General features: G+C 40.1%; 1 protein-coding gene across 1 annotated transcript; it reads left to right on the top strand.

Annotated features, from left to right (window-relative positions):
* Positions 1–1,618: 1,618 nt before the first annotated feature.
* Positions 1,619–9,630, top strand: LOC134193508 (collagen alpha-1(XXV) chain-like). The gene is made up of 8 exons (XM_062662336.1): positions 1,619–1,747; positions 5,099–5,152; positions 5,224–5,277; positions 5,529–5,582; positions 5,645–5,707; positions 5,769–5,825; positions 8,886–8,918; positions 8,978–9,630. Exons 1-8 carry the CDS (start codon positions 1,619–1,621, stop codon positions 9,074–9,076), a joined length of 543 nt encoding a protein of 180 aa, XP_062518320.1. The 3' UTR covers positions 9,077–9,630.
* The last annotated feature ends 314 nt before the right edge of the window (positions 9,631–9,944 follow it).

A 9,944-nucleotide genomic window follows, 5' to 3' on the forward strand; every position in this document is an offset into this window, starting at 1 on the left:
GCAGAACATTGCTCTAAGAGGTCATCATGAGAGCAAGCTTGCAACAGATGAGGAGTCTAAGCATGTGTGCAATGCAATACTGGGCAAGCACTTCTTCGGTTTGGTATGGATGCTGGTGATCAAATTCTCAGGGAGCACCTTGCAACTGCACCTAGAAATGCGCAATATCATTCTCCAACTATCCAAAATGATTTAATTGCAGCTGCTGGCCAATGGATACAGAAAAAATCGTTTAGGAAGTTAAAGATGCCACGTTCTTTGCAGTATGTGCAGACGAGGTTGCTGATGCGGCCAACAAGAAACAGCTTGCACTCATCATTCGGTTTGTTGATAAATCAGGTCTTATTCAGGAAGACGTCTTGGAGTTTTTGCATTGTGCTTCTGGCGTTAGTGGCGAGGCAATTGGCCAGAATATACTGTGTGTGCTTGAAAAGCACTCCCTTGATGTCAATATTCTAGGTGAACAAGGTTATGACGGAGCAAGGAATATGGCGGGAAAGTATCAAGGAGCCCCTGCTCGCATTCAGCGCAATCGTCCTAAAGCAATTTATGTCCGCTGTGCAGCTCACATCCTCAACCTATGTATCGTTGCTGCTTGTAAGGTGCATGGGATTCGCAACATGCAAGGCACTTTAGATCAGATATACCTTTTCTTCAGTTTGTCTCCAAAACGAGTACAAGAGCTTCAGGTACATATAAAAGAGCTACATGTAGATCAAGGTCGAAGAACAAAACTGGTTAACACATGTAAAACTTGTTGGGTTGCCAGAATGGAATCTTTCCAAGTTTTTATGGAACTATTGCCTTCGGTAGTCACTACACTGGAAAATTTTCAGCACTGGTCAAGATTGGAATGTAGAGTCATCTACTAAAGCTGCAACTCTTCTGACTTCAATCACGCAGTTCGAGTTTATAATGGCGTTGTTAGTAGCACATGCCTGCTATGGCTTTGTGAAGAGTTTGACAGTTTTCTTGCAAGGCAGATCCCGAGACATCTACTCCGCCTATGTTGAAGTTGATAGCGTCACGACTGCTCTGCATGAAGTAAGAGAAGACATCAATACTTTTCACAAAACATTGTACGCCACTGCAGTTGCTTTGGCGGAGACGGTGAATGCTTCATTACCTTCAATTCCACACCGTTGTGCTTGACAGATGTTTAGAAGTAATGTGTCGGCCATAATCCCGGAAGATTGCTATAGAAGGGATTTAAAAGTTCCATTTCTGGATGAAATGATAGCACATATTAATAGTTGCTTCCCTGAAATTCAGAAGAAGGCGATGATGGCTCTGTCGCTCGTTCCGTCTGTCCTAATGAGTCCAGAGCATGAGCAAAGCACGACGGACCTTGCACACCAGCTTGCCGAGTTCTACGCAGACGACCTCCCCCAATCCATCAACACTTCAGCAGGAGCTACACGTATGGAAGTGGAAGTGGAAGAGCTTCTCAGCTGAGCGACCTTCGTTGCTTTCATAGTCTCTTTTCCATGCTAATGAGACTATGTTTCCAAACATCTGCCAGTTGTTGCGAATTGTCTCTACCTTGACAGTCACCAGCTGTGAATGCGAGAGGATCATTAGCGTTCTACGGAGGCTTAAGACATACCTGCGTACAACAATGGCTGAGGAGAGACTGACTGGGTTGGCACTCATGCACGTTGACTATGGCATGGATCGGAATTTAGATGAAATTATTAAGATACTTTCCAGACAACATCCTCGTAGAATGCTTCTGCAGGATACTTTAGTTAGTGACAAAGAAGGTTCAGAGTAATAGATTATCTTCAGACCAGTTCCCTATAGTGCAAATACGTATGACGTTGTTGGAGTCTATGCGTACGCACACTCGCGACCTAATACTGGCTAGTGACTGTTAAATATTTAAGATAGAGGGCAAATCATTAAGAAAAGCTAAATTTACCGGCGATCCACGCATTGTAGGCTTGGCTATTGCCGTATCAAATCCGGAAACCCTCTTTCCATATTTTGGGTCATTTCTGGCTACGCCCCTGTACTAGAGACGCTGTTTTTTTTTAATAAGGCGCAATTTCTTCTATAGACAGTGGGGGCTCAATTCAGTGGCTATATGCTGCAGAAGAGAAACTCTTGTATATTGAGCGGTTAAAATAGTACAATCTCCATAAATTTCTAATACAGCGATTGCACTCACGTGAGCTAAGCTGACCACCGCACGCGTGGAGGACAGCCGAAACATTTTTGATAAGTTAGAAACCTATTATTCCCGGTTATAGCAACAGATTGTTAGATTGCGACAGCCGACGTCGCTACAATGCTAAATTGCAGTACGCTGATGGTCGAGACCTTTACGAAATTTCCATCAGCGAGTTGTCCGAGAACTTCTACTTGTGGCCGCGGCATCCACGCCGGATGAAATGTTTTCTCTGAAAGCAGACTAATTTGAAATCTGAATGCCGTATATTGCTTGCCAGTTTTCCCTGAAGACAGTGCAACGGCTTCTTTAGCCTGTCAACATCTTCGGACGACAACTCTAGTAGGTCTGCACGCATGCTACCGCTCACATTGTTATGATTTTCAGTTTCACCTGTTAATTTCGCTTGCACATGCATCGCAATCAAGTGGAGGAACGGTTTCGACGTCATTTTCTAATCGCAGTCTCTTTGCATTCTTTTGCTTTACTCGTTCGTACCGTTCTGTCGTCAATGAATGTCTTTGACGAATATCGAAGTTTTTGACTAGGAACCTAATCCGGATTCGTTTCGTCTTCCGTTGCAGAAGCTTATGAAGTGATCGGAACAGACGCTTGTGTACTAAACTGATCTGTTTTAGGTTTAGAGCAGTGCTCAAGGCTCCTCGTCGCCGTTTCGTCAGTTTTTGAAATTTCTTGGCTTTGACTATCACAATCGCTGGCCAACAAACGAAACCAATGTCTCTGTCACGATCGGCACGGTTGCCGCAGCCCAAGACAGCACAGAAGTTTTTATCGGATATGAAGGTCCCGAATGTCCTCCAGCACGCACATGAGTAGGTTCACGCCTACTGCAAAACCGGAGATAGACATACAAAACCTGAATACGAGAATTGTGGTTGTCTTGAAATTTGCGAGTATAGAACTAACCTTTGTTAGAACGTATAAAATCTGTTTTCTGATCGTTTTCACGTTTCGACTACTACGTTTTTTCGGTCACCTCTATCTGATTTCGATAGGAAAATTAATATCGATCGACTAGAACCGTACGTAACCAGTGGTGTACGCGAGATGGTATCATTTTGAGCCCAGATACACTAATTATAGATCTCATAAAGAAAAATGAATTGACATATAAGCCACTCTGTATAATGTTTACTTTTCTTACCAAGTATGAGCAGTACTTTTCTAGTACGAATACTTGAAAATCTGCTGTACTTACCGTCAATATTTCTTCAATCTTATCAAGAGTAAATGGTATCGGTATCTAGAGCTGTCTTTCTGTAAGACTTTCTTGCAAAATTCCCCATTATCAAGGCTTACCTAAATGACATGTTTTTGTTTGAGTAATAATTTATCGTTGTTAGTTTTAGTATGCGAAAAGAAACGTTTAGAGCACCCAGGTACTACAGATGTCGTTCTATAGTTTACATCTGGAATTGTAACTTTCGACCAATCAGCGGCAAAAGGATCGAGCAGACTGAATGTGAAAATTATGCGAAATGGGAATGTTTTTTAAATTTGTAGTACAGTGTACACGCTAGACGGCGAATTTACACCAATGAATGTGTCGTGAAATCTAATCATACGACTTAAGTTCATTTTGTTTGATTTCCCCTTTTAATTAATGATATCGTGAGATCATGCCAAGATACCGGTATAGTTAACTCTTAATAAGTCTGTACCTTCAAGCTGGTCATTTATTACCCATACACGGTTAGCAAATTCAATAATAGCGTTCTGTGATCAAGCTATAGCATTGATCTCATTTATAAGTTAATATTAAAACCTATAGATAATAATTTTGACATCCAGCAATTTAGGTGTGGCTACTCCGCTGTGATAACATTGGAGTAGGAATCTGGGAATGGAGGGCTGAAGCCTCATCGCTCAGTGTAGGAATTTAAATTTTCTGTGCCGGTAACTTTTGCAAATTTGTCTTGCAAGGGAAGCAGTTTTTGTCTACTCATGATCACATTCACGGTAGAGCCCCTCGCTCGTGAACATATTCCTACGCCACTGGTCATAAGAACATTCTGGCAATGCCTCGGACATCAAAAAGCTGACTTTACGAGATAAGTATATCGTTTTTATCAGCTGCTACTGCAATGCAGTGCCATGATGCACAAGCTAGATATGACAACTTTTACCACAGTAAGTATTCACCTTGAATTTAGAGAAAGCAAACTAAACTTTTGTCGGATTTTAGTGATAGATTCTTGGTAACATTAGTGATAGGCCCTAAGTGAGCAAACATGACACTGTATGGTTTGTGGGTTAAAATGATTCCACTAGTAAACAGTACTGCCCAAGGAAGGACCACTGTTATAGACTCGACCATGTACTTCTGTTATTCACAAAAATATGCACATCGAGCAAGCTTAGTGCAGTATAGATACTTAGACAAAGTTTAATATACTGACACATTATGTGTAAGAATATATAGATTTAAGCTCATATAGTTGTAAACATATCTGCGTAAAAGAATGTTGATTCACACAAGTGTCTTTAATTATGTAGGGTCTGTCATGGCAGTGGACGCGTTCCAAACGGAATATAGTCTAACCCTCTCACTTTCAAGAGTAACAAATATTACAGGCTGAACAGGCAGTCATGCATGCATATAGACGGAAAACAAATATAACATTTTTAGACAAATATAGACAAAATGTACAACAAGTTAATGGATAACCCATTACTTTAAAATGCATTGTTATGTGAAAAACGTAAAAACAAAGTAAACCTTAACAAATTTAAATATGAAAATTAATTTATACGAGTAGATGGATCTTCAATCTTTATATATACTATAAAACAAAACTGAAATGTTTAATTCATTTTGCGTTTGATTGCAGAAATTTGGGATTTGAGTCTTTTTATTGTGTGTCGGTTACTAAAATGGTTACGCAGCATCTATTTATTCATTTTTAGGGTTCAACAGGTCCTGTTGGCCCATCTGGACCAAAAGGATCAAGCGGGGACAAGGTAGATAAATATACATTGCTGAACGATGTAGCCGCATTTGTGTATTATTATTATATGTAAATTTTGAATAGGGACAAAAAGGAAGTATGGGGCCAAGAGGTATTGAAGGAGCAGATGGAGATCCTGTGAGACACAATCAATACAGATATCTAAATTACACAATTTCCATTAGAATGCAATGTCAATTACAAGTTACATTTTAGTACTAAATAATCATACTAGAAATTTAAAGTATGGAATTTATCTATTTATATCTTTAAGAATAATTACCAACATATTCAAGTAATGTTATACTTAGATTAGGCAAACAAAGATGTTAGGTAGAATATAACATTGAATTATTATAAGTTTTATTATGTAGCGTTGTTTGGTCTAGGGGTCAGCCGGTCACACTGGACCAGTTGGTCCACGAGGCGTGAAAGGAGACAAGGTAGCAACTTGTCAACTTTGAACATTGAGTTTATTATACTCAAGATATATTTGGATATATAGGGACTGAAGGGGATACCAGGTATAACAGGACCGAGAGGTCCACAAGGCGTTCCCGGAGAACCAGTATTATATTTAATTTATTAAGTAAATTTAATTAACGTTTCAAAAGTTTTAATTATTTTAGATAGACCAGGAGACGCTTGAAAAGTACTTTAATCCTGTGAAAGCGCTACAGACAGAGGTAGGTCATTGTCAAGTTCGGACGAGCGTGCAGTACTATGCTACAGTTTAATAAAGCAACATTTTGCAAACTAGGTATTTGCATTTAATTACTGGCTTTATTTTATTTAGTTGTGTTAGTCAAATAAATTTAGCAAATTGGAATTTGGTTTGATAAACAAAATTTTTGTTGTTTTTGCTTTAGCTAGAAACAGAAAAGTTTAAAGTCACGTGACTTAACTCGAAACGTAATTAAATTCTATTTTTCTAGAAAGACTTTCGGTCTGCGGGCTACCTAGCTTGCTTAATAATTACTATACCTGTTACAATCAGTAATGTGGCAGTGGCAGATCCAGGCATGAGCACAATTGGCACGTGCCGGCCCCTAAACTAGTGCAGAAGAGCTCCGCCCTCAATTGTTGTGGCTCTAGGTATAATCTTGTGGCTCCTCTGACTATACGGTTACAGTAAGTGTTGAAAGAAGTAACTCAGCCCTCGCGTATAATCAAGACTGAGTTTCGCAGCACTATGAGCGAAGATAGGCTCAACGACCTGGTTTTATACTCTTTTTTGCGTACTAGAATATTCCGTTAGACTACATGCACCGTTGTGATTGAATTATTTGCCTGGATGAATTCGAGACTTGTACCAATGTTATTGTTATTTATACGAACTTACTAAAGAAACCGCTTGAAGTTACGTCTAAAATATTTTATTGGAAGATCGGTGTGTGTCGAAATGAATGAACTGAATATCGTTGTCTATAGCTATGAGACATACTAACTAGTAGGCTTAATTAATTAATTAATGCCCTTTTACAGATTGCATGTTCCTTATGTACTGCAGTGCATGCTGTCCTGTGAATCACAGCTTGCGTAGAAACAGCGACTATGCATCACGTCGGTTGTTTCCACACCTACTTTTGTCTTTAAGCAGTCACTAATTTCATATAACGAAATTCACGTTCAAGAGAAAGTATATGACAGTAAGGCACAAATCATGTCATTACTAAAATATAAAATCGTGTCATTACCCTAAGCCCGGATTTCCTGGCTAAGGGTGTAGTAATCGTTCGATGACCGACAACTGACAGTATTTATACTCAATTAGTGCAGATGCAAATGCAGCTATTCCGACCAATAAACGAGAAGTGGTGTCATTACCGACCAATAGACGAACGTGATGTCATCATGAGGCTCAATCTCTCTTTGTTGGTGTAGCTGCAGCTTTTAGCTAGAGAAGCGGCCCAAGCAACGGGACGCCTAGAGAAGCTGTACACAGAACAAGACGCTTAAATTCTTGTGAGCTGAATATTTGGTGGTGAGGTGCTTGTTTTGCTCTACATTTCTAACATATCTTTCCCACCAACAAACAGACCAATGATTACGAGCGTTACTTCATCACGTAAGGCGAAGATGGCCACCCGGCCTAGCGTCGAGGTTCTCCGACTTGTAACATTTGGCTTGTTCCAGCACTTGGAAACAATTACACGTGTAACGTGCATGTTTTCCCCCATTCCGACTACTACCAGACGTCTAGAATAGCTGCACAAACAACCAGACGTCTAGACAAGCTATGCTAACAAGCAGACGTCTAGAGAAGCTGCAGAAACAACCAGACGTCTACATTCTTGTGAGCTGGAGAATCGGTGGTGAGCTGCATGTTTATTCTACATTTGTAACTCGCCCACCAACAAGCAGAACAATGATCACGCGCGTTACTTCATCACGTAAGGCGAAGATGGCCAGCTGGCCTAGCGCCGACTTGTAACATTTGGCTTGTTGCAACACTTCGAAACAACCTGATCTACATTTGTAACGTGCATGTCTTCCTCCATTACGACAACAACCTGCAGACGTCTAGATTGTTGTGAGCTGGAAAATCGGTGGCTAGCTGTTTCTTTGTTGTACTTGAGTGTTTAGCACTTAGAAACAACGCCTAATCTAGCTTCATTTGTAGCGTTCATGTTTTCCCACATCTAATTTAGTTTTGGCTCTGGTGTTACCTATGCCACGCCTAAAACCGCTCATAGTGGCTCCTTACGACCTCAAGAGCTGCACAAACAATCAGACGCCTAGAGAAGTTGCGCAAAGAACCAGACGTCTAGAGAGCAAAGATTGTAACATTATGCTTGTTCCATCAATAGTGTCATCTTCTGAAAGCTCAAAACATTGTAGGTACATCAAATCGTGTTTTGTTCACTGAAAATCAGTGCTGCTTTTCTATCTAGCCGAAAGATAGTTTTCGTATGTGCTCTAGACTTTCGCTGTGCGTGGCGGTTTGTATAGCGCGACTAATTACCTACAAGGTGCATAACGGCCGAGGGTTTGCACTTCTAATGCTTCTTCGTTACTAAATTCTTTGCTCAAAAGTAATGTCCTAACTATTCATAATGATACCTGTCCAGATGTCGAGTCACGCGGTGAAGCTGTGACGTCATAATGGTGATGACGTCATACCAGTTTGTAAGCGCTTGTGCCCCTTCAGCCAAAACTCTGGATTCGCAACTGGAAAATGGCACATCTTTCTTTACTCCAATCAACGAACAGTATTTGCGATATGTCGTACGTGGCTGTAACGCACAGAAAATGAATAAACCGCCAGAAAATCAGCGGAAAGAGAACAGTGTAATTCGTGTTGAGATTGCCAAATATTCATGAAAATCAACATCAGAACTTACTTTTCTTTAAATGCTAACGCGAAATCAATGACTTTCACGTCTTAAGACATTTATACAGGGGAATTAACTTAGCATCGCGTAACTAGAGAAGCGATATTTGTGTCCCGTATGTGATAACTCTCGTTACTTCTTACCGGTACTGTACAGACTATACTTACGGACTTTGCGATTACATAAAACGACAGCCACTTTGTACGATTTTATATAGATTTTTCTAGTGCCTCGTATCAAAAAAGAGTGCATGTTTAACTCGTAATTTTCGCCACCATCCAATCGTAGTTTACAGAATTAAGGTTTATGGTTGTAAAAACGACGATATAAACACAGTAATCGACGGTATAAATCCAACTTTAATTACTACATGTATAGTTGGTCAATATAGCTGACGTTGTGTGTTGCTAGGTATCTAACCTGAAACTCACTTTGCAGTCTTTGGTACGCAATCATACAAATTTTCTATTTACTCACTTTCAGATAATGATGTTGAATTTCAGGCAAGTAACGATCAACCCGCTGCTCATTTACACGGGAATAGTAATGGTGGCACAAAAAGTAGTGGTAAAGTTGTTGTTCTTCTACAATTTACAATTTAAAAAATATATTAAACTAATGCATTTTGGGGTTGTTGATTGCAATCAGGCAGCATTATTACGGACTGGTATACTGGTAGCGGTCAGTGGTATTCTCCTATTCTGAGAGGTGGAATGACATACAGTAACGGATACATTACCGTGTCGAAAGATGGACTTTACTATATCTACGGAAAGATATGGTTTGATCCACATTCGGGACAAACACAATCTGGATTCTACATCTACTTGAACAGTCAAATTGTTGATTTTACCTACCAGTACCTTCAATCACCTAATAATTATCAAGATTACACTCGTTATTCTGGTCTTCTAAGAATGGTCAGCAAAGGAGACAGGATCTATATGAAGTTTGTCTATACTGTATATGCTTATATGAATCCGCAATACGCTCAGTTTGGAGCCTTTCGTGTTGCTTAACCTGCGCAATATCTTTTGCAATGACGTTAACTAATTGTTGTTCCTTTGTCATTGATTGCAGTTTGTGCATGTAAAGTACGTGTGGTCTCGTACTTGATGCATGTCTTGTGAATTTTGTCTAGAGTAATTAAACGTTTACTGACAGCACTTATATACAGGGTCGGTCACTTTTAACTGTCCTGGGGAGCGGGCATTCTATGGAATAAATCCTACATGATACCCATGACCCCTGGTTATGGCAAAGTATCTAAATCGTTAACCCACCCGGGAATGTTTATAAAATTATGACCCCCACTGCTGATCATAAGTCAGAAACAAACATGTAGTCCTACGAAGAGTTCCACGGATTGCACAACACACGCAGCACATGAATCTCTCTAAAAAATCGCAGCCTCCTCTGGCCAAGATGAACTCACACGGTGTGAGAATTCCCGTTGGTACCGTTTGAGAT

The sequence above is a fragment of the Corticium candelabrum genome, chromosome 17, assembly GCF_963422355.1.
Source record: "Corticium candelabrum chromosome 17, ooCorCand1.1, whole genome shotgun sequence".
In the NCBI taxonomy this organism is placed as follows: domain Eukaryota; kingdom Metazoa; phylum Porifera; class Homoscleromorpha; order Homosclerophorida; family Plakinidae; genus Corticium; species Corticium candelabrum.